This window comes from Mchenga conophoros, linkage group LG11 (assembly GCF_057382185.1).
Source record: "Mchenga conophoros isolate Kocher_MC1m ecotype Shallow Benthic linkage group LG11, M_conophoros_male_GT1.1, whole genome shotgun sequence".
NCBI classification, from domain to species: Eukaryota; Metazoa; Chordata; class Actinopteri; order Cichliformes; family Cichlidae; genus Mchenga; species Mchenga conophoros.
In genome coordinates, this window is record NC_140536.1 from 1,823,228 (window position 1) to 1,847,909 (window position 24,682).

Here is a 24,682-nt window from a genome sequence, read left to right on the forward strand (position 1 = left end):
ATCTATGTAGAGGTACAAGACCAGAATAGATGTGAGCAGGACTCTGGGGCGATCTTACAGAAGGAGCAAAGAGTGTCTACATCCCTCTTACATTTCTGAGGGAAGCATTTAACAGGGTAGAATCTATGAATTAGCTTAAATGAAATTTCCTTCACTTAGTAAGGAGGAATTTTTTTTGGCAAACGCCAAACTTTCTTCCAGTCAATGTCCTAAAAAAAATAGACCAGAAAGAAATGGAAGGAGGAATGGAGACAAGTGACTCTTAAAAAGGAGACCTAATCTTGGCATTCACACCTGTACAAGAGGAGAAACTAAATAAATACCAACAAAAGTGCGAAATAAGATTTGGTAATTTGACTGGTTCTTATATCTCAAAGTCCTTTGTACAACTCGACTCATTCCCCCACTCAGACAAACACTTTCGATACGCCCCCTGTTAGTAAAACGGTTCCTTTCCCTTATCTATTTATTTATTGTTTATTTGTTTTCCTCCAAATGATAATTGGTAAACGACCATTTCCCGATTGTTTTTTTTTCACTCATTCATAAAGAAAAATCACACGGACGCAAGTTTTTCTCTTTTTCTTGTGTGGAGCGTGTGATCTACACAAGTCCAGGAGGTGGCGGTAATGTACGTTCAAAGCTGGTTTGCGACCCCCGCTAAACCCGAAAAGAAGAAGAAGAAGAGGCGGATCGTCGAGATCGGCGATCGACTGTTTCAGCTGAGTACGCAGCACACAGCGAACGCATTGGTGATGATTTTACGAACTTCCAGATAACCTGCAGCTTCACAAACATGACAGACTACGCCGAAGAGCAGCGGAATGAACTCGAAGCCATAGAGTCCATCTACCCAGACTCCTTTACAGGTCTGAATGGCACGTAACGTTAAGTAGGATTGTAGCACGAAAGTAGTAGCTAGCTCATAGCTAGCAAGTACACGTTACTTAGCTTGCTGGTCTTGATGCATGCTCAGTGATCCAGGTAAGGAAATCCCAGAAGGTTGATTCTGTTCATCTGGACGTTTTCAGCGGGAGAAACGTTTCATCCAGGGGACTTCTTCAGTCTCAGCTGACTGCAGGTTTCCAACCTTATAAACAGAACATTTGTACAATGACTGAAACCTTTCACGTGAAAAGGGAAAGACCATCTCTGAAACGAGGAGGGGACCTAAGGGTACACCTGTGTGCATCTTACAATGCTGTGATTGCAGCCATCCCCCAACTCTCTGTGAATGACACTCACCAATGGTTGTTGATCAATGGTCATGAGAATTTGCAGAACTGACCTCCCAGCCCGTTGTTAATCAGCTGTGCTGGTTTCAGTCGTTGTACAAATGTTCTGTTTATAAGGTTGGAAACCTGCAGTCAGCTGAGACTGAAGAAGTCCCCTGCATGAAGCGTTTCTCCTGCTGAAAACGTCCAAATGAGGAGCATCAACTTTTTGGGATTAGCTTGCTGGTGTTCTTGTGTTTGTGAAAGGATGCTCATATTAATGTCAAATGTTAAAATACTAATACTATTTCTATTAGCACGCGGTAGCTGTTGGGAAAAGCAAAGCTTGCCTGAAGTCTTTGTTATTGGTATCCAAATCTTTATTATTTCTGGTTGGTAAAATCGTGAAATATGCCTTAGTTACCCAGCCACTTATGAAATCATGGTAATAGTGATGTTACTAATGAATGTGTACTTGCAGTGCTCTCAGAAGATCCAACCAGCTTCACCATCACGGTCACGTCTGATGCCGGGGAGAACGGGGAAAGTAAGTAAACTGATGAATGTGGTTGGAAAACGGTGTGTTGCTAGCACTGCAGCTGTTATTATGTCAGGTGTTTCAAACTGAACTGCTCATTGCTTTCCATTATAGAATGTGTGTGTGTGTGTATGCATGTGTACATTTATAGCATATATTTAAAAGCAACTTAGCATTTGAAATGGATCATGATAATAGAACAGTATTGTAAAACCTCTGGTGTGAAATCCATGACCGTTGAGCCCGTCTGTGACTACCGTCTGACAGCAGTTGAAGGAACACTGGTCCCAGTGATACTGCTTTGCTTCTAAGGATGTTCCCCTGCATGGTCGCAGGATCAGTTATGTTATCAGAACTGTTCTTGTGGGGTCTTAGTAACACAGCAAAGGCCACTTTAACGCACCCCACTCAGGGCCTCCAGGAAGGCTGGGTAGGCTGCATGGTTGATTGATGAGCACGAATAACAAGACCCTTTACTTGACCAGAATGAAAGCAATCCTCTCGTCCACTAGTGAAAACCCCACTATGCTGGCACTAAGCTGGGGGGGTACACGTATATCCACCTGTTTGACTTTACACGTAGTGAATAAAGAATAAATGAAAGTTTTATCTTTAGTTAAATAATAAAAATAACTTTTTCATTGTGCACTTGTAAAGTTGTGGAACATGAACTGTCTGTTGTCTTTTTGCAGCTGTGGAAACAACTTTAAAGTTTACGTATGTAGACAAGTACCCAGACGAGCCCCCGCTGTGGGAAATCTATTCCCAGGAGAACTTGGAGGAGAGTGACGCAGAAGATATCCTCACACTATTACAACAGCAGGTCTGTCATTGGATTTATCTGAGCAGTCGTGGGTCTGGTGCTGGTTGAGGGCTAATTAGTGGCTTCTAGATCTTTCCAGATGCTTGGATGGAAGCCCAGTGCCTTGGATGACAGCTTCACTGTTGCGTGTCTACATTTGTGATGTAGCTGAAGCTCAAACCTCATTAAGAGGAATCTGTGAAGAAATGCTGCCGAATCTTAAAGCTTCAGACATTCGTACAGCTGGTCCATGGGCACGACTACAGTAACATTGTAATGAAATATGGGTGCATACTAATAACACAATAACAGTGTATGTTCATTGAACTGTGCAGTGATGCCTGTCAGACATGTAGCGAGATGGAGACAACTTTAAATGTTTCCAAAGCGTTTAAAAGGATTGATATGTGTTCTTTTTATCAGTGTAACTCAGAGTATCAGATTGATGCTTTATACTGGCCATACACGAGCAGTCAGAAGCTTGGACACACCTTCTCGTGTGATGGTTTTTTACATTGTAGATTCTCACTGAAGGCATCAAAACTATGATTGAACACATGTGGAATTATGTAGTAAACAAAAAGTGTGAAACACCATAATACTGTTTCAGGCTTGAAGGAGTTCCCACAGATGCTGAGCACTCGTTGGCCCTTTGCCTTCACTCTGCGCTCCATCTCATCCCAAACCATCTCCACTGGGTGTAGGTCAGGTGACTGTGGAGGGCAGGTCACGGTGCAGCACTCCATCACCATGTGATGTCTTCATGTTGTACCTACAATGTCCAAAGTGCTAAAAATAAAGAAAAAACATTGAATGAGAAGCTGTGTCCAAACATAGATATCCATGTGACAACGCAGCAGCGGGAGGATGCACTTAATGAGAAAATTTACTTTCAATTTTGTATTTTTTATGTGAACTGAAGAAGCTTCACAGGTGAAACATCTCCAAGAACCTTACAGAAGCTTGCTTTCCAAGCCCCTTAAACTACACAGCAATAATAACAATCAAAATGTAGGTGACGTCAGACGTCTCTCCATCGCCTTATTGCAAAAAGAAAAAGAATTGAACCAAAAGTGTTGAACTGTTCTTGGACAGCTGGTGAAATGTGGCTTTGTATGTTTGTGTTCACTGTGCAGGCAGAAGAAAACTTGGGCATGGTGATGATCTTCACCCTGGTTACAGCTGTTCAAGAGAAACTTAATACAGTTGTTGATGTGATGAAAAATAGGCAAGAAGAGGAAAAGCGGAGGAAAGAGAGAGAGGCCCAGGAAGCAGAGAAGGTAGAACCCAGACGGGATTCATGACCATTCACTCTCTGCAGCCAAGGTTTTATTTTATTATAACAGTAGTTGCTTTCAACAGGTGGCTTTCCAGGGAACAGTGGTAACCATTGAAAACTTCCTGGCATGGAAAGCCAAGTTTGAGCTGGAAATGGCTGAACTGAGGAGAAAAAGACAGAAAGAGGAGGAGCAGGCAGGAAAACCCAAACTGACAGGTACACGGTGTTACTCAAAGACACCAAAAACTGTAAAGATGATGACGTACGTGTCCTGACTGAAGACTGTGCATCTGTCACCAGGTAAACAGCTGTTTGAGAGAGACCACAACCTGGACACATCTGACATTCAGTTCCTTGAAGATGGTAAGGACTGTTTCTGAGTGTTGTGCTTCTTTTTGTTGTGAGGACTAAAGTCATTTATAGGACAGTGGAATCTAAACATAACACTTGTGTGGACGTCTGTGTTTGCAGGTAATCAGTAGGCACGTGATCAGTCGTGGCCATCTTTGTGATGGGCTGATGGATCCTTGTTTCATTCGGGATGGTGGTTTCGACCTCCTTCCTTCCTCTCAGTGTGCCGTGTCTGGGGTGAAACCCTCGCTTTCTTGCCTCGGTCTCAGTGGCTTCCACCTTTTCCTTTGGCCATCCTATTATCCCAGCAGTGTTGATTGCTCGGATCTCGTTCTTCCCGTTCAGCCGATCCTCGGGGCTCGCCTTATTCTCTGCGGGTATTTGGTGGTTGCAGTTTTCCGAGGTTCCTCTTTACGGCTTCCATTTTCTCGTGGGATTAAAAGATACTTATAGCTGTACTCAGTATCTGCAATTCCCGACCAACATTTCTTTGTTACCATCCGAGTACGTTTCTCCAGTCCAAATGACATTCCGATGTCATTGCTGTAGATCCCAGCGGTGTCAGCTGACAGGTTTATCCTTCGGGAGTATGAGGTGTCTTGTCTGTCATTACAGGGCGTTAGGTACGTGTAGCGACGGCCATGTGGTCGGCAGTTTCTGGTGGATGCTGCCCTTTGTCACAGATTCTGTTATGGACGGTATCCAGGTGTAGCAGGTAGTGGAGGGTCTCTGTTTTGGTGGCATCAGGGTTTCAGCTGTGCTTTTTGCGAATGTTGTGGTTCTGTTGGCTTCATCAGGTGGTGACCTCCAGCTTTCACTGGAGCAGTTTGCTGCTGAGTGTGAAGCAGTTGGATTCAAAATCGGCACCTCCGTTTCCGAGACCTTCTCAGCTTGAAAGGGTGGAGTCAAACTCTGTGTCAGGGACGAGTTACTAGTAGGTCGGGGTCTCGTTTACAAGTGAGGGCAGAGTGGAGTGTGAGAACGTCAGAAGGATTGAGCCACGGACTTCGTATCATCTTGTTTTGGTGAGGAGAGCTTAAAAGCAAAGTTGTTGATTTACTGCGATCTTCCTTCCTGCCCTCACCTGTGCTCATGAGCTCAGCCTAGTGACCAAGACGACAAATTTGCAGATACAAGTGGCAGAAGTAAGCTTCCTCTCCTTTAGCGATAGACTGAGGAGCTCAGCTGAGAGTAGAGCCGCCAGCCACAGCGAAAGGAGTCAGTTTACGTGGTTCAGGCATCTGACGAGGAGGCCCCCCCCCGACCTCCTGGGTGAAGTATTCTGGGCGTGTCCTACTTGGTGGGTGCACTCATACAGACCCAGGACTTGCTGGACAGATTATATGTCTTGGTTGGCTTGAGAACAACTCATTGTCTGCCCAGATGAGCTGAAGAGCCAGGGTGATGGAAGTCTGGGCTTCAGACCCCGGTGACCCGAACCTGGATAAGTGGCAGAAAATGGATGGAATTGTGTTTGTGTAGCTCGGGAGAAACGGGATTGGCAGCAGGCAGACACGTGAAAGAGAGAAAAAAACGTGACTTTCTAAGATCTGATTTGCTGTGTCAGAGTCACAGATCATCTGGATCTGTTGGCTCAGTCAACAACTCCCAGTCAGAGAACAGCATTTAGTAGGAATAATCTTTTTCCTGTGAAGTTTCTTCTAACCCCGTGGCTTTCTTCTTATGCAGCTGGAAACAACGTTGAAGTGGACGAGTCACTATTCCAGGACATTGAGGACTTGGATTTGGATGAAGATGACCCAGATTTTGACCCTATAGAGATGGGTAGTGATGAAGACTAAAGGCAGAGCAGGACGGTGGAATCAAAGGCTTCAAGCATGATCAGAGGAACATGCTGCTCTTGTCCTGGACGCCGTCTTCTGGCCATTAAGGACATGTCTGCTTTTTTTTATTTTACAAAACTCCGAATGAAAGGAGAGGAAATTGTTTAAAAACACTCAACAGTTGGTGTTTATTTCAACTGCCTCGATTAAGTCTGATAAAAATGTGTGTTCCCTCTGGGGCTTTGTCTTTAAGCTCATCCCAGTATCAGCAAGTTTCTGTCCAGTTGAAGGCACTAAACTGTCAGGTATGGCCAGAGAATAAAAGTCTTGCTTTGCTGAGGTTGAAGTAACTATACTCTATTACACGTGACCGCATTTCCAGAAAAACTAGAATATTTTCCGATGTGCAGTAAAAACATTCTGTGACAATAAATCAGGTGAGCAGTTCTTTACGTGACCAAAGTAAGATTTTAGTAGTTGGACTGACCAACTCCAAATTTGAATTTGATGGCTGTAACACTGTGGGAAAGTTGGGCATGTTTAGCAGTTTCTTACATCAGTTTTCCTTCAAATAATTTAATTTAGAAGTGAGTCTAAGATGTGTAGCAGTGGTTAGCATTGTTGCTTCAATGGATAAGGTCCTGGGCCGGAGCCTTTCTGCACACACACACACACACACACACACACACACACACACACACACACTACCGATTAAAAAGTTTTGAACAGCCCAATTTTTCCAGTTATTTATTGCAATTCAAGTTTAAGTCCACTAAATATCTTGAAATAGAACAAACAAGTGGTGAACTGCCAGGTTAAAATAAAAGATACCCAAAAGTGAAAAATAATGTACATTTCAGAATTATACAAAAAGGTCTTTTTCAGGGAACACAACATGGGTTAACAATTTAAAGCTGCTCTGCAGCAATTGAGACTCAGGTTAGTGCTACTAATTCCTGCAGGTACAGCCCCTCTGTGTGCTGGGCACACTGTGGTACCAGACCCTCGTGAGCATCAGTTGAACATTATTGTACTGCAGAAAGTAGCGTGTTGGTACAGAAATGGTGACAACAAGGCGATTAACAATGGAAGAGAGACAGACCATCATAACACTTCAAATGTAGGTTTGTCCTACAGAGAAACTGCAAAGAGTGAGTCCAGTTTCCTTCATCATCCAAAGGCTCAGAAACAAACTGTGACAGGAGGGGGTCTGCAGACCCAAAGACACGACTGTATCAGTTACAGTGTGATGGCGGCTCACAGGACAACAGCTACAAGCAGCTTAATCGTGGTCGTAGTGAGAAGTCTCAGTTTCAGCTGTGAAGAGAAGACTTCCTGCTGCAGGTTTGACAGGACGAGCTGCAGCAACATCACAATAAGACAAAGAGGCTTGGCTGGGCCATAAACTCCACCACTGGACTACTGCAGACTGGAAGAAGGTCTTATGGACTGATGGATCAGAATTTGGAATCTTTGGTTAAGTGTTATCAAACACAGAGGTGATCACTGAGCAGCTACGTGGTTTCACTCCATATGTGACGTTTCCTTTGACAGTGTTGATGAAGACTGAAGGTGTTGCACTGTCTCTTTAGACAAGAACTGTGTGTATGACAAGGTTCCTATATAGTACATTTCTGGTGTACTTGACCCCAAGTATTTTATTCAAGGTCTCATTCACAGCATTTACTTACACATTCACACTACAATGAATGCATTGGGAGCAGCACGGGTTTAGTCTCTTGCCCAAGGATACTTTGGCATACAGTTTGTATGGAGATGAGTGTTTTTTGGTGATTGGTGACAGAAGGATGGCAACAAGGAAAGTCCACAAGTGGACATATTACACAAAGGATGTTGAAGCTACCAGGTGGAAGGAAAAGAGGAAGACCTCAGAAGAGTTTTTGAATGTAATGGGACATACAGAGGGCATATGTGACGGATGCTAGATGATGCTAATGATGGAGTTAGATGGAGGCAGGTGATCCAATACGGCAACCCCTTAAAGGAGCAGCTGAAAGATGAAGACTGTTCTGAGTAACCAGTTTCTCAGTTTTTCTCATTGCTTCTCTCCGTACATATTCAAAATGTTTACCATTTGATGTAGCTGTCCCTCTCAGTCAGATGGGTGTCTGCAGTGCTTTTCCCAGCTCTTTGGGTGTGGACATCTATTAAAGACTACAGAGAAACCATGGTGGGATCATCAGCTGACGGATGGTGACGAGGTGAGGTGATCGTCCTGGTTATACTAAAGTTAAAGACAAAAAGTCAAAATGATTGATCATCCATGCTGTCACATAGACTCAGATCTGCACGGCTTCTGTTTTAAACACTAGTCAGCTGCAGAAAGAGGACATGAGATTTTCTCTGACAGCATTCAATACAACCTGATGTAAGGTCAAAGGTCGTCACTTGATGATGAAATAAAAACTTGAGCAAGGAATTCTTTCACACTGGGTCTTGCCAATAGTGTGTTACTTACCATAAAGTAATTCAGAGTCAGTCATATCTGAGTAATGACATTGTAATGTATATACATTGTTACTGTATAGCTTTCTACAGGACTGAAGGAGGTGCTGGTAAAGACTAAGATAAGATAAGATAAGATAAGATAACCTTTATTAGTCCCACACGTGGGAAATTTGTTTTGTCACAGCAGGAAGTGGACAGTGCAAAAGTTATGAGGCAAAAATTAGAATACAATAAGAATAAATACAGTACACAACTGTACAGAATAGAATAAAATAAAATACTATATACAGTAGAATAAAATAGAATAAATATACAATAAGATAAAAATAGAATACGAATGCTATATACAACTGAGTAAAAATACAACGATGACAGAAAGGATTATTGCACTTAGTGTTATTGCATATGTATGGATGTGTGTGCTTGATCAGTTAAAGTCTTTGTTGTGGAGTCTGACAGCAGTGGGGAGGAAAGACCTGTGAAATCTCTCCGTCCCACACCGTGGGTGCCGCAGTCTCCCACTGAAGGAGCTGCTCAGTGCTGTCACAGTCTGCTGCATGGGGTGGGAGATGTTGTCCAACAGGGATGACGAGTCCTGCTTGATCCCTGCGCCGAGATCTGGTACAGGACAGCTGTGATGATGCATCCAGGAGACGCAGCTCGGTCCTGATGGTCTTCTCATTAGTGCTTTTCCAGGGTGAATGTTGATGATGATAATATCATCATATATATTTAATCTCGGTAATATTCAACACTATTCTTCCCTCGGTTCTAAAGGACAAGCTGGTGAACTCTGGAGTGGACCATCACCTCACTACCTGGATTTTGGACTACCTCACCGACCGACCACAGTATGTGAGGACTCAGGGCTGTGTGTCAGACAGGGTCGTCTGCAGTACGGGGGCCCCACAGGGAACGGTTCTGGCTCCGTTCCTCTTCACCATCTACACTGCAGACTTCTCCCACAATTCCACCCAGTGCTTCCTGCAGAAGTTCTCTGATGACTCTGCAATAGTCGGCCTCATCACTGATGGGGACGACAAGGAGTACAGAGGTCTGACCCAAGACTTTGTGGACTGGTGCCAGCTGAACTACCTCCAGATCAACGCCAGTAAAACCAAGGAACTGGTGGTAGACTGGTGGTAGACTTCCGCAGGCACAAGCATTCTCCACTGCAACCACTGAACATCCAAGGTATGGACATTGAGGCTGTGGACAGCTACAGGTACCTTGGTGTTCATCTGAACAATAGACTGGACTGGACTCATAACTCAGACGCCCTCTACAGGAAAGGGCAGAGCAGGCTGTACCTGCTGCGGAGACTCAGGTCGTTTGGAGTGGAGGGCCCACTCCTGAAGAAATTCTATGACTCTGTTGTGGCTTCTGCTATCTTTTATGGTGTGGTCTGCTGGGGCGGCAGCATCTCTGCTGGGGACAGGAAGAGACTGAACAGGGTGATCCGAAGGGCCAGCTCTGTTCTAGGATGCCCTCTGGACCCAGTGGAGGTGGTGAGTGACAGGAGAATGGCGGCTAAGCTGTCATCCCTGATGGACAACATCTCCCACCCCATGCAGCAGACTGTGACAGCACTGAGCAGCTCCTTCAGTGGGAGACTGCGGCACCCACGGTGTGGGACGGAGAGATTTCGCAGGTCTTTCCTCCCCACTGCTGTCAGACTCCATAATAAAGACTTTAACTGAACAAACACACACATCCACACATGTGCAATAACACTAAGTGCAATAATCTTTTCTGGCATCGTTGTATTTTTACTCAGTTGTATATAGTATTTGTATTTGTATTCTATTTTTATCTTATTGTATATTTATTTTATTTTATTCTACTGTATATAGTATTTTATTTTATTCTATTCTGTACAGTTGTGTACTGTATTTATTCTTATTGTATTCTAATTTTTGCCTCATAACTTTTGCACTGTCCACTTCCTGCTGTGACAAAACAAATTTCCCACGTGTGGGACTAATAAAGGTTATCTTATCTTATCTTATCTTATCTTATCTTATCTTATTCTGGGTATTTATATTTGAGCTATTTCTTCTATTTTGTAGCTTTGTTACATAATGTATTATTTGATTTAGTTCAGGCTGTTGCTGTTCTTATTGTGTTGAATGAAATGAAAAGAACAAATTACACTTGTATGAAACCTGCTGCTGCTGTGTTTTTAAATCTAACGAGCTGTAGAGTGCTCATGGATCTAAAACTTTAAATCTTCAGTTTTATATCATCTTCAGTCTTGTCTCAAGTACAACGTTTAATTTCCAGGTAATTCTTTAACAGTACTCTGTGGAGTGTGCAGCTCATGTCATCTCTGTCTAAGGGAGAGTGCTGAAGCATTCAAACATAGACTATTAGAGTAGCACAGGTGTGTAGCATTGCTATCTAATTAACAACAGGGATACAGAGTGAGTGATTCTTATAGTATCAAGTGTTAGATTATAATATTATTTTATGCCATGTTATACCCCTAACTAAAGATTGTGAATTATTATGTAGTTTTAGTTTGCATTATTCTCCTGAATTAGAAGAAGCTGATAACTATTGCATTAGTTAAACTGATTTGCATTACATTAGACTGCTGATTTATTGTGGATGAATGTCTTAAATAATCAGGCCCCATCTTATCTTAATGACCTTGTAGTACCATATCACCCTATTAGAGCGCTCCGCTCTCGCTCTGCAGGCCTACTTGTTGTTCCTAGAGTATTTAAAAGTAGAATGGGAGGCAGAGCCTTCAGTTTTCAGGCCCCTCTTCTGTGGAACCAGCTTCCAGTTTGGATTCGGGAGACAGACACTATCTCTACTTTTAAGATTAGGCTTAAAACTTTCCTTTTTGCTAAAGCATATAGTTAGGGCTGGACCAGGTGACCCTGAATCCTCCCTTTGTTATGCTGCAATAGATGTAGGCTGCCGGGGGATTCCCATGATGCATTGAGTTTTTCCTTTCCAGTCACCTTTCTCACTCACTATGTATTAATAGACCTCTCTGCATTGAATCATATCTGTTATTAACCTCTGTCTCTCTTCCACAGCATGTCTTTATCCTGTCTTCCTTCTCTCACCCCAACCGGTCGCAGCAGATGGCCGCCCCTCCCTGAGCCTGGTTCTGCCGGAGGTTTCTTCCTGTTAAAAGGGAGTTTTTCCTTCCCACTGTCGCCAAAGTGCTGCTCATAGGGGGTCATATGATTGTTGGGTTTTTCTCTGTATCTATGAAGCGCCTTGAGGCGACTTTTGTTGTGATTTGGCGCTATATAAATAAAATTGAATTGAATTGAATTGAAAATTGAATGATATTGTTTTATGATGTTATAAGAAATACTGTTTGCAGAAAGTCATCGCCTTATTTGTCTGATTAGAACAGAACAGAATATACTGGAGTTTTCTGCCCCAACTCAGCAGGAGCAGATAAACGGGGAGCCAAGGTCGTAGCTTAGGCGCCGTGTGAGAGAAAAGCATGTGAATGTTTAGGCTTTTATGATAAGGTGGGAGAACCAGAGGCTATAAGAGTTTGAGCAATGCTCCACCATTTTGAGATCTGAGGCTGTCTGCATACGGTGTCCATCTCCCACGCGTGTGTTCATTAAAATCATCGTTTGACTCAACCCGGCCGGACCAGTGTTGTTATTGTGGTTTTTCATCCCCAATATTTTGAACCTTAACACAAGTTAACAATCAGAATCTAATCGAATGCGAAAGAAGACCCCTGGACACAAATCAGCGTGATGAGAATGACTAATAATGGCAGACAAGCATATTTGGGAAAAATGAGAAGAACTCTCGTCCCGTCCGCTGATCTATGATCTATACCGCATCAGACACCAGGGGGCGAAAGAGACGTTTTGGCTTCATGTTTGTGGAGCTCTAGGTCGTCCATGGGGAAAAGGGGGCGGATTTGGCTCTTTCGGCTTCCCGTACTATACCGGTGGACGGAAACGGGGGTGTTGTTGACGCGCGGGGTTTGCTGGGAAAGTTTTAGTTTGACGCCATTTTGGATTAAGAAACAGAGGGAGTAGTCGAAGTTGCAGGTATTTCACAGCCGTGCGTGTTTTCAGCTACATCAGATCTTCACTGGGTAAGAATCGGGGAAGGTTATGTAATAAGGGTAGAGTTAGTAAAACCGCTGCATTGAATTTACAGCAGAGATGTTGACCACAAGTTAGCATTAGCTATCGAGTTGTCCGGGAAGCTAATTTAGGGTCTAACCAGGAATAAGTTGGCCAAAATCCGTTTTGTTCTGTTTCACGGAGTGAGGTTAGTTCCTGCAAGCTAGTAAAACGACGTGTTACGAAATCGGATAACGTGGGTATTCACTGTTCATGTTGTCTGTTAAATGTGTGCCTATACTCTCAGGAGTGGAGGGATTTAAGCAGTTAGGAATGACCTCCTTCCTGACCGGGAAAGCGGGTCGTGTCCACTTCCCTGATAAAGAAATATCCTAGTTTAGGAGCGGCTATCGCTGTCATTGTTTGCAACGCTTCAGTTTAGAAGAAGGTGAACGTTAGCGCTCATCATCTGTGGAGGTCCTCTTAAGATCTCGGGTAGGAGAACTCACTTGGAGGTGGAGATTGCTGTGACCTTAAATACTCTACAGTTTTCCAGGTGGTGCTGCATGTCTTCTCCGACTTGCTGAATATTCCCGAAACGATTCAAACTTGGTGTCGATTTAGATGGAGACGAGGTTCCGAAGGTGAAGCCGTTGTTCTAAACAGCGCTTTACTTTGGAGGTGTGGTTCGTTGTGTGGCAGTGATGTACCGTTTCTAGCACATTCTGTGGGAGACTTGGACTATTGTTCTCTAATTGCTGTTGAATTGCTTCTGTTGTACTATTTTCTGTGGCTACAATAATAAAAAACAATAGTGCACTCTAATTTTGAAATTAAGTTAAATAATAAAGGGTTGAAAGTAGGACTGCAACGATTAATGCGAATAATTTGATTATAAAATTGACTCAAATGCTTCGTTGAATGCATGGCTCTGAATTATGCAGATGAAATGTTAACTTCAGTTACAGCTCGGACGGAAGCGATACTGCAGCAAACGGGGGTTTGAGTCTAAAGGGCGGCATTCATGTCGAGCCTTTCGTAACATTTTTTCAGATTGAAAGTGGCATTGGGTTAATATTTAAACATATTAAAATAAAAGCTTGTCTTCGGACACTTGGTGTCGTAAGCCCCGCCCTCTGTTCAAAGATGGCCGTTCACAGTGGACACAGATGCCTCTTTCACTCCTCTTTCCAATCATCTGTGTTCTCTGTCCAAAATGTGAACATTGGCATCCTTGAAAGAGTGACCTTCGACCTTTAGATGATGATGTCCAGCCCACAGAAACAAAGGTCTAGATAGTGACTATAAAATCTTCTGCAGAGCTATCAAAACTCTGTATTCCAATGCTAATAAGATAAGATAAGATAAGATAGAACTTTATTAATCCCTCGGGTGGGTTCCTCTGGGAAATTCTATTAGAATGAAAAATGGCTTCTTCACTTCTCGTTTTAGTCTTAATCGAGGTGTACGCCAAGGTTGCCCGATTAGCCCTTATCTTTTTTTACTTTGCACCCAAATTCTTGCCTCTCATATTTCGAATAGCCCTGTGAAGGGTATAAACATAGCAGACAGAGAGATTGTCATCAGTCAATTGGCAGATGATACCACAATTTTTCTTAAAAATGCCAGCCAAGTGCCAATTGCTTTACGTGTAATAGAGGATTTCTCAAAAGGGTCTGGATTGGTCCTAAACTTAAATAAATGTCAGTTATTACCTGTCAAAGAGTGTAATGTTCAGAGTATTTGTAATATAACAGTTAAAAATGAAGCAACATATTTAGGTCTGATTATCTGCAAAGATCCAAAAGACAGAATTTTACTAAATTTTCCCCCAATTATTAAAAAATCTCAAACCAAATTAAATCAATGGTTGCAGAGAGATTTAAGTTTAAGAGGAAGGGTATTGCTCTCAAAAGCAGAAGGTCTGTCTCGACTGACTTATGCAGCAATTTCTCTGCATGTGGACGGCAAAACTTGTAAGGATATCGACCGAATGCTCTTCAACTTGCTCTGGAAAAACCGGACACATTACATCAGAAAAAGTGTATTGATGAATGACTATGAGCACGGTGGTCTCAATGTTTTGGATTTTACTACTCTAAACAATACATTTAAGATTAATTGGGCTAAACATTTTCTTAAAAATCCGGTATCCATTTGGAATTTTATTCCTCACTACATTTTCTCTAAGTTTGGTGGTCTAAGTTTTATCTTAGGTTGTGATTATAATATAGATAAGCTTCCAGAAAACCTTTCGATGTTTCACAAACAACTTCTATTAGCTTGGTCCCTTATATATAAACACAACTTTACACCCCATACGTATTCAATTTGGAATAATAGGAACATAGTGTATAAAAATAAATCATTATATTTTTTCTAGGTGGGTTGAGAAACGGATTGTTTTAGTGAATCAGCTGTTTAATCCTAATGGGCAGCTCATGTCCTATTCAGAATTCTTAAACACCTATAAATTTCCAGCCACGCCCAAAGAATATGCCATATTATTTGATGCAATACCTACGGGTATTATAATGCTTTTTAAAGGTATTCAACCTTGCATATCATCTGTTTCTCTCCCCAACCCTTTAGATTCACACATAGGAAGAATCTGTCTAACAAACCACAGTAAAAGTAATAAGAATATCCGTGCTTTGTTCCAGACAGAATCTCTAACTATTCCACATGTGGTCTCTTACTGGGATTCCTTTGTCAGTGACATTAACTGGAAAAGAGTATGGACAATTCCTAACAAGTATCTGGTAACGAATAAAGTGAAGGAAGTCCCATTTAAAATACTGCATAAATTTTATCCTGCTAATCATTACATGACGAAGTTCAAAAGGGACATAAATGTGAGCTGTGGATTTTGTGGAAGCCATCCTGAGACTGTGCAGCACCTCTTCTGGATCTGTTCATACGCTAGAACATTTTGGAAAGACTTCAGTAGATTCATTGCTGGACATCTCTATAAAGACTTTACTGTGAAACGGGAAAATCTTGTATTTTGTTTCTTTCGAAGGCAAAAAAAAGAAGATGTTTACTTTATAATAAACTTGTTAGTTATCTTAGCTAAATTTTATTTTCACAAATGCAAATACAGTAACAAAAACCCTAATTTTAAACATTACTTTAATGATGTTTTATGTTACATAAAATTGATTAGTGGATCACTTAACAAAAAGGCTATGAAAACTATTACTATTTGTAGTAATTACAAATTATTTGAATGTTTGTAATTCTTTGTATTACACCCCCTGGCATATGTTAATTTTGTTCTGATTGTATACATGTTCTGTATACTGTTTCTTAATAAAGTTTAATATTTGGAAAAAAAAAAAAAGATAGTGACTATAAAAGCCACCGACCGAGAGCAGTCACAGGGATCACAGCTGGTGTGTTTGACGTGTTCTTTGGTGTGCGGGGAGCTTACCACAGGCTTCATTTTGACTTTTGAGCTGGTGGAATAAATTTGTGGTACTGCTGCCTTTTGTGGCATAGTTTTATGGCATGTTTTGAAAAATACTGCATTTTGTTCGACATCCAAACGACAGCGAGTCTCATTCCTTCGCTCATCTGAGACTTCTGCTGTCCCTGTCCGGCAGCATAGAAACACGCCTGCTCGGCGCGTTCCAGCCGGTAGACATGTTTCCAGTTGGCAGGTGTGAATAAATGATGCATTTGCAGCCTGTGGTAGGAAAACAACCTCACAGTGAATTACATGCAGGCAGCTTTTACGATGCAACCATTGAACCCATGTACATGGAAAAACTCAGGATACATCGAGTATATTCGATATATCGCCCGCCCCTACCCGAGGGTTGTTAGGTTGGACGCTGATTATTGATATTACCATCTACACCATCACGTCTTGTTTTCAGCAGCACAAAAGTGTTGCATCAAAGCACAGGGCAAACTTGAGAATGCTAATATGTTTGCTTTCCTTCATTGCAGACACGCTTGGTCTACAGGTTTACAGACACAAGCTCACTCGCTCGTCCCATCAATCGTCCCTTCAAGGCGGTGAATCGCCCGTTTAACGAACTAGTGAAACGGCCCCAAAGCATAATCTGTCAGTGCCATCAACTCCTACGGTGCTTTACCAGCTCCTTTTTTTTCAAGCAGTTTTGAATGTATTGGGAGAGAGAATAACAATCATTGACTCCGTATATAGAAATAATAATCATTGCATTGCTATAAGGACTCACAAATGTCAGCAGATTTGTGAAGGCCGATTGCTGAAATGATTGAATGGACATAAGAGAATGTAGTGCACTGGGAAAGTATTCCAGGTGTGTTGCTAGCAGCCTGGACAACCACAGATGGTCCCACAGCCACTCTGTGCTTAGGTGGTTCCTGGTTTGACACTTGGCATTCAAGTTCGGTCTTTGTTTGATCAGACCAGAGAATTTTCCCAAGTCCTTCAGGTGCTTTTTTGGCACTCCAGGTGTCTTTCACCTCTTACAGAGTCACTTCTGTCAGGTGACTTTACCATGCAGGCCTAATTCTCGTAGTGCTGCAGAAATGGTTGTCCTTTGCAAAGTTCTGCTGGAGCTCTGTCAGCGTGACCATCAGGTCTCTGTCCCCTGCCTGACTAAGGCCCTCGTACCGTGACTGCTCAGATTGGCAGGGCGGCCACCTCTAAGAAGAGTCCAGGTGGTTCCAAACTTCTTCCACGGAGGCCAGTGTGCTAACTTCAAGCTGCAACAAGTTTTATGCACCATTCCCCAGTCTATTTCTCCCGCGCACACTCTGCTTGTTGATGTCATTTCGTATGTTGTAAAGTAAAATGTACCGAGGCTTCAGCACGGTGGTGACTGCATCAATCTGCTTAAATCCTCAGACACAATGGCGAGTCCAGGGAAAGACAACTACAGGATGAAGAGCTATAAGAACAAAGCGCTGAATCCTCAGGAAATGCGTCGAAGGAGAGAAGAGGAAGGAATTCAGCTACGCAAACAAAAAAGAGAGGAGCAGGTGATCTTTGCTAACGTTTGGTGTATAAAATGGAATTAAGCTAACAGAGTTCAACATGTGTGTGGGACTGTTATGGTCCTGTTAGCACCTGCTGTGTTTTTCCTATCAGGGTGTGAGTTCTGCTCTCCTGCCTTTGCTACCAGCTAACTGCACTCAGCAACTGGGGCTCAAGTTCCCATTAAAGAGTTGTGTCCATGTGGCTTCTTGCTCACTCTGTGTCTGTGTGTTTGGTTAACATTGATTTTGCTGAGCTTTTGTTTTTTGACTGGTTTGTGTTTCTCTCTTTACTTTGGTCCTGATTCTTCTCCGTCTCCATTTTCAGTCTGGACTTCTTTACAATATTCAGGCTGCATCTCTGCTCCGATCACCGCCGTCTCCTGCAGCCTTTCATTTGTGCGTCTGTGCATTTATTTAATGTGTGTCTGTATGACTGCAGCTGTTCAAGAGAAGAAATGTCTGCATACCTTCAGCTGATGACTCCATGCAGGAATGTCCGATCCAAGATCCAGACATCAGCTCCACAGTACCCATCACAGCTGTAAGTGTAAGCTGCCTCTCTCCTGTAGGTTTGCTGTGCTGTAGTCTGAACTAAACATGAACTCTCTGATGCGTTTGTGCAGGATGGAGTCATAACAGCAGATATGATTCAGATGATCTTTTCTGAAGACCCCGACCATCAACTAATTGCTACACAGAAATTCAGAAAATTGCTTTCCAAAGGTGTGTCTCTGTGACGTTTAATGGAAGATTCGTGTTTCTGTAGTCTGTTTACTAAAAGAGAAATAACTGTTTGGACCAAAGTTGAACAGAGAAGCTGCCAAGTTATTTTATTCTGCTTCCACCTGGCTGTCAACAACAGGCTCTGCTCTGTGTGCAGCTTCTGCAACGCCTCGTTTCTACAGGCGCAGTGCTGCCTCACTATCAAAATACTAAAGTAATCATTTCCCACAACTTTATCAATGTTGCACCACACCTGTGCTGGCTTACACAACAGAGATTAAACCAAGAGAAACACACAAAATGACCTGAAAAAGAAATCTTGCTCTTTGAGGTGTTTTTCTGCAGAACACAAATTGAATTGGTTTTGTGAAACAGCCTGTTGCTCTGTCTGTGAAATGCCTTTAACCCTTTAGCAGGTTTGTGCTCAAAGTGTTCACTTGTTTCTTTTGCACAGAACCCAGCCCCCCCATAGATGAAGTGATTTCCACTCCTGGTGTTGTGACTCGGTTTGTGGATTTTCTGCAGCGGAGTGAAAACTGCACACTGCAGGTCAGAGAATCCAACACTGTACACCTGAGAGTATCAGGACATCTGGATGTCCCACTATCAGATAACAGATGTGTTCCTGTGTCACGTGTTCACCTCAGCAGACGTCTACAGTCAGATTATTGCTCGTATTTCATTTATTGTTTCATTTTGTCCTTTTCTAATTTGTTATTAGTCTCAAAGCGAGTGGGTGACATGGTGCTTCACAGGGCAGCAATTTACATGTTGCTTTGTTATGAGTCATATTTATATGTATTTAATAATAATAGCTAGAATGTTGAAATGATTGGTAGGCGTTACACAGCTATTGTGAGCATTGAACCTTCAGTTGTATCGGGTAAAACTGTTGTTGTTGTCATATTGTCCACGGTGTGCTCGTAACAGTTCGAAGCGGCCTGGGCACTGACCAACATCGCCTCTGGGACCTTCTTGCACACCAAGGTTGTGATTGAAACAGGAGCTGTTCCCATTTTCATTGAACTGCTGAACTCAGAGTACGAGGATGTGCAGGAACAGGTGAGAGTCACATGATAACACCTGCTTAGTTACAGGTAACCTGCTCATCTATAGTGAGTGAGTTGAGATGTTGAGCTTTTCTAACAGTTTCAGGACTTTTGAGAGGCACAAACCTGAATGTGTGTAAACTGCTGTGGTAGTGTTTGACAGGACGAGTTTTAGTGTCAAAGGCGGTCTGTTGGGCTGTGACGTAGTTGAAGCATGTTGGCTGTTTTCCAGGCAGTGTGGGCACTGGGGAACATAGCGGGCGACAACGCTGAGTGCAGAGACTACGTACTCAACTGTGGCATCCTCCCGTCTTTACAGCAGTAAGTGTTCGTCGTCTGTCTGCGTTTGTGTGTCAGCGCTGCACTAACAGCTGGCTCTGCTCTGTGCAGGCTGCTCGCTAAGTCCAACCGTCTCACAACAACCCGAAATGCAGTGTGGGCTCTGTCCAACCTGTGCAGAGGGAAAAACCCACCACCAGATTTTGCAAAGGTCAGCCCCGTCATTGTTGTTGAGTCACTGAATACTGGAGCTCATCCGCCTTCCTCCTCCTTAAAGTCATATTTCCTGTACTGATCATGTGGTTCCAATATTAAATTGTCCCCTTGTCTGTGTTATTTTGTCAGGTGTCTCCTTGTCTCAACGTTTTGTCCAGGCTGCTGTTCAGCAGTGATCCAGATGTGCTGGCCGATGCGTGTTGGGCTCTCTCCTACCTGTCTGACGGCCCCAATGAAAAGATCCAGACGGTCATCGACTCCGGGGTCTGCCGCAGGCTCGTTGAGCTGCTCATGTACGACACTGACATACTCTTTGGTTGTTGTTGTTGTTTTTTGCACATTTGTTGAACATAAATGAAAATTGCTCCCTAAATGTAAGAGCTGATTGTGCTGTGACAAGCTTTGAGTGTTCCACGTAGCTGTGAAGCAGTTTCAGCCCCCTGTTCTTTGCAGAATTGAAGGGCTGTTGAGCCAAAACGTAACGTTGGATTGGATTTAAGTGTCATGAGTGTAGCTGAGTTTCCAGTACGAACTGGCTGGACATGGTCCTTCACAATTTTCTGGGAGACAGCTTAAATGATTCTTGCGTCAGTCATGGGGAACACTGGCCATTTGCCCAGTTGGGTTAATTGAAGGGACGCTCCACACCAGCCCTGTAAGTGCTGACACGAGCCCATTCGTTCATTTTCATTGCTGATGCTGTATTGCCCAATCAACACACTTAAGTGCCACAAAGTAAATAAACGGCAGACGAAAATGACGCAGACTGAATCATCAGCACGCGAGCATGAGCGTTTTCAGTGGGGATGAAAACAATAGTGTGGCCGCGGAGACCAAAACGCTGTTTTCAAGTTTATCCAGGTTGGTGTAGCTGAGAGGATTATTCCTGTGTATAGTGAAGGGGGCATGTTGAGTGCTGGGTATCGGCTTGGACTGAGAGCAGGTCAGATCGGGGGTGGTGACACTTAAAGGCAGCCAAAAGAAGAAAACTGAAACATTAATAAACGAAGTACTGTGGTGAATAAAAACTGCTGTTGGGTGGTGCTGGATTTAAAAAGAAGGGAACAGAAATGTTGGATTAACAGTCGGCGGTATTAGTTTCCCTTGCAATGAGCCTATTCATGCACAGTGTCTAAGCTCCAGCTTTCAGTCCTTTGAGTTTCTTATTGGTGGTATGAAACTTCCAGAGTCACAGGTTCTTTTCTGATATTTTCTTGTCTGAGAGCGTCTGTTCTGTTCGTCTGTTTTCTTTGGGAGACGCAGCGTCCAGTAGAACACAATCAGCTTCCTCTGATTTCGTTCCCTGGACGATTTGAAGCATCAAACGTTGTTTTCTTTTGATGGCGTAACATTGTTGCACAAAGAATCTGTCGTTTCTGATCCCGTCCACGCTTTGCACGTCTCACTGTGTGCCTCCTGTTTCCAGGCACGGCGACTACAAGGTTGTTTCTCCTGCCTTGCGTGCAGTGGGAAACATCGTGACAGGAGATGACATCCAGACTCAGGTACAGCCTCTGTTTCTTCCATCGGTGCTGCTTGGCCTTTTCTCATTGACAGCATTAAGATCTTTGGCTCCTCTGCTTTCGTCTCAGGTAATCTTGAACTGTTCAGCACTGCCGTGTTTGCTCCACCTTCTCAGCAGCCCTAAGGAATCCATCAAGAAGGAGGCCTGCTGGACTGTGTCCAACATCACCGCAGGAAACCGAGCTCAGATTCAGGTATTCTGCTGCGGCGTCTCCGTTTGTCGTGGCGAGATGAAGAGCTGCTGTTCTTTGCTGCTGACCACATTTTTCTGTTTTTGTCAGAACGTCATTGACGCCAACATCTTTCCAGTACTGATCGAGATCCTTCAGAAGGCCGAGTTCCGCACAAGAAAGGAGGCTGCGTGGGCAATTACCAACGCCACCTCTGGGGGCACTCCCTCACAGATAAAGTGTGTTTACCAGACGTCTTAAAAACACTTGATGTGAAGATTCCTCCTTACGTAGTTCTGGTGCCGTGTTTCCCACAAATACAAACTTGAGTCACAGTTCAGTGCGAGTAGTTGCACCATGTGATGAGTCATTAAAATCCACCAATGTTAGCTGAGCACTGCTTCAGATGGTGCACCACACTCTTTCCTACAAACACCACGTGGATGTTAATGTGACTCATTCAGACTGTTAAATCAACAGCGCTGGTTTCATTTTACATGTTCATATATTTGGTTTGTCAGATTTCACTGTGCTGGGACTTCTCTGCACATTTGCACAGCAGGAATTGGTGGAAATCCAAAAATCAGTCGAGCTTTATAAACAAAGTGAAATGCTGCTGAGGACTAACGTCTGTGCTTTCCGTGACAGGTATCTGGTGTCCCTGAATGCCATCAAACCTATGTGCGATCTGCTGACAGTGATGGACTCTAAGATTGTTCAGGTGTCACTGAACGGTTTAGAGAACATCCTCAGACTGGGAGAACAGGAAGCCAAACAGAATGGAACTGGCATCAATCCGTACTGCGCTCTGATTGAGGAAGCTTACGGTAATGCTCGCAAACCACCAACAGAACATTCACGAGCTTTCATTCACTCAGAAAAGTGGACACGTTCTTTTGTGTCGCGTTTGGTTCCACACCCACCGAGTGTTCACTGCACCTCGGTGGGGTTGCTTCTTTCTCGGCACTTCTTTGTAACCGAGCGTGTTTGCAAGAACGTCTAAGTTTAAAAAAGTGTCAAATAAAAGTGAAAGCTTTGTTTAGGAAGTTTGTACGTGAGGGCAGAAGGCAAAGTTTGGACATTTTAAGAATCACAAGCTTTATAGGCATGCTGGTATTTTTGTCTCTCACACACACACGCACACACACACACACACACACACACACACACACACGCTGCTGGATGCAGGAGAGGAACTCGGGGTTCAGTATCTGGCCCTGCCGTACTTTGGCACACAGACAGGGATGGAAACAGCAGCACTTTGATTAGAAATGCCTGCTGTAACTATATTCACAGGAGCTTTTTGTCACTCAGTGTTGAAACTTCTGTCGTGTGAAGATTTGTGCGTTTGCTTCCATTCTTTCAGGATTGGACAAGATTGAGTTTTTACAGAGCCACGAGAACCAGGAGATCTACCAGAAGGCCTTTGACCTGATTGAACACTACTTCGGTGTGGAGGAAGAGGATGCCAGCCTGGCTCCACAGGTGGATCAGAATCAAGGCCAGTTTGTCTTCCAGCAACAGGAAGGACCCATGGAGGGTTTCCAGCTTTAATCCCACTGCACTTCCTTAGTTCGGTCTTGTTGGACTTGGAACGTCTCTGCAGCAGACCCGTCTCTTCTCTGCTGTGCAGGATCTTCACGTGTACTATGCCTGAGATTTGTGAAAATAGAGATCAAGCGTTTGGCTCCTCTGGAGTCCTAAATAGAGAGCTGAGCTTTACCCGTTTCCGTACCGTTGATAAAATGTCTCTGCCATCGAAAGCCGACTCAAGTCAAAAGGTTTTGAAACCTTGTTTTCAAATTTAGTGCAAAATCACAACGTTAAGCTTTCAGTGGTGTTTTTTTAATCATTCAAAATGATGTTAATATTTATGTCTCCAAGCCATCATCCATATCCCTTTGTGAATGTGAAACTACCTCTTCAGTCTCCAGAAAGAAGAGTGAAAAGGGAGAGAAAAGAACACCGAGCATTGCTTCATTTTTCCATTGATGTGGAAATCTGAAAGGAAATCCAGATCCGAAATGTTCAGATCAGGGTCACCTGTAGAACAACACTACTGTATGTCCCAGCGCTGCCGTCTGGAGCAGCGGCACATCCACCTTTTACTTCTAAAGGACTTGAAGAACGGAGGGCTGCTGTGTCTGCTGAGCTCGTTAGAAACAGAAGAGTCGGAGCTTTTTTCCTGCATCGAGCAGCGGCCTGAGTTAGTCTGTGACAGTGTTAGCTTTTCATTGCTGCTAATTTCAAACGTTCTTTCAGTTGATCCGCAAGTTATCAGGACGTGGCAGGTAATGTCTGTGACACGATGCTGTGTGCAAAACTCTTTCCCGTGAGATTGTTCAGTTGTCTGGTTTGCCAGTTATCTGTCTTAAATTATTTCTGCCTGGTGTGATGGGATTTCCTGAGCGACCTGGAGGGTTTTGTATATTATATATACATGTAAGTGCAAAGACGATATTTAAGTGGCTGTGGGAATAGGTTATATGCAATATTTTTTCTGCTTGATATGCAGTTTTGACAGTTTCATTTTGAACTTTGAATATTTCCACTTTATTTTTTCATGTTTTGTTGTGGTCGAGGTCTTAAGGAGGAAGCGGAGGCTTCTTTCCTTCTTCGAGCTCCGCCCCCGAACACTTTTGATACACGTCGATTTGAGTACAGTGACATCAACTGGACGCAAAATCAGTCTATATTTATGTGAAGTAAAACTTTGTAATGCAGAATTTACATCAAGCACATTCAATCATATAGTTTTCTAATATTTCTGGTTTCTCTGTTTTTCTTTTTTTTGTAGTTTTTGGGTTTTTTGCTTTTGGAAGTTCATTTGCTGTGTTCCCGTCGCTCGTGGATTCATGTGTTTAATTGTCAACAGCCGATGTACAACAGTGTGATACTATAATATGCAGCCTGTGGTTCCTGACACACGGAGACCTGATGGTGGAAGCTGTTGTAGTCACTGATCACGTGTGAGGCTGCAGCTATATGATGTAAAAAATAATAATTAAATGCATCCATTGGATAAAAACGATGTGAGCTGTGGTGTGCTGTGAGTATCTGGAGGAAAGTTCTCGTCCTGTTTGACTTTGGTGTTTAGTCTGTGAGGAGGACGACCAGCAGGTGTCCCTGTGCAGATGAGTCAGATTGTCTCAAAGCCTCGCTGCGACCTGTGCCGGCTCGTTTGAAGCTGAAGCTCCGGCACGAGTCAGTCACACAGCTTCAGAAACACTGGGCCGAGGCGGGGGCTGA

The 24,682-nt window shown here is 43.3% G+C and overlaps 2 protein-coding genes and 1 long non-coding RNA gene across 3 annotated transcripts; 2 read left to right on the forward strand and 1 right to left on the reverse strand.

Annotated features, from left to right (window-relative positions):
- The first annotated feature begins 275 nt into the window (after positions 1–275).
- Positions 276–6,307, forward strand: rwdd1 (RWD domain containing 1). The gene is made up of 7 exons (XM_085290486.1): positions 276–869; positions 1,696–1,761; positions 2,445–2,575; positions 3,691–3,834; positions 3,917–4,049; positions 4,134–4,196; positions 5,874–6,307. Exons 1-7 carry the CDS (start codon positions 797–799, stop codon positions 5,984–5,986), a joined length of 723 nt encoding a protein of 240 aa, XP_085146612.1. The 5' UTR covers positions 276–796; the 3' UTR covers positions 5,987–6,307.
- LOC146563410 (uncharacterized) lies at positions 3,097–13,250 on the reverse strand. Its single transcript, XR_014894310.1, has 3 exons — positions 13,008–13,250; positions 8,061–8,213; positions 3,097–3,343 (listed from the first exon to the last, which is right to left on the reverse strand). It is a non-coding gene; the product is annotated as an uncharacterized LOC146563410 (long non-coding RNA).
- Positions 12,379–24,473, forward strand: kpna5 (karyopherin alpha 5 (importin alpha 6)). The gene is made up of 14 exons (XM_085290485.1): positions 12,379–12,527; positions 17,342–17,475; positions 17,912–18,013; positions 18,096–18,195; positions 18,650–18,744; positions 19,126–19,257; positions 19,477–19,565; positions 19,635–19,734; positions 19,869–20,032; positions 21,166–21,244; positions 21,332–21,457; positions 21,545–21,672; positions 22,082–22,260; positions 22,800–24,473. The coding sequence occupies exons 2-14, from the start codon at positions 17,347–17,349 to the stop codon at positions 22,985–22,987; spliced, it is 1,611 nt and encodes a 536-aa protein (XP_085146611.1). The 5' UTR covers positions 12,379–12,527; positions 17,342–17,346; the 3' UTR covers positions 22,988–24,473.
- The last annotated feature ends 209 nt before the right edge of the window (positions 24,474–24,682 follow it).

What these genes read in the sequence shown, in the direction of transcription:
- rwdd1 (XM_085290486.1), top strand. Translation starts at nt 797, where the DNA reads ATGACAGACTACGCCGAAGAGCAGCGGAATGAACTCGAAGCCATAGAG. An exon ending in CTACCCAGACTCCTTTACAG is followed by an intron (nt 870 to 1,695) that starts GTCTGAATGGCA and finishes GTGTACTTGCAG; the next exon opens with TGCTCTCAGAAGATCCAACC. An exon ending in AGGCCCAGGAAGCAGAGAAG is followed by an intron (nt 3,835 to 3,916) that starts GTAGAACCCAGA and finishes TGCTTTCAACAG; the next exon opens with GTGGCTTTCCAGGGAACAGT.
- kpna5 (XM_085290485.1), top strand. Translation starts at nt 17,347, where the DNA reads ATGGCGAGTCCAGGGAAAGACAACTACAGGATGAAGAGCTATAAGAAC. An exon ending in CACCACCAGATTTTGCAAAG is followed by an intron (nt 19,735 to 19,868) that starts GTCAGCCCCGTC and finishes TTATTTTGTCAG; the next exon opens with GTGTCTCCTTGTCTCAACGT. An exon ending in AGGCTCGTTGAGCTGCTCAT is followed by an intron (nt 20,033 to 21,165) that starts GTACGACACTGA and finishes TCCTGTTTCCAG; the next exon opens with GCACGGCGACTACAAGGTTG.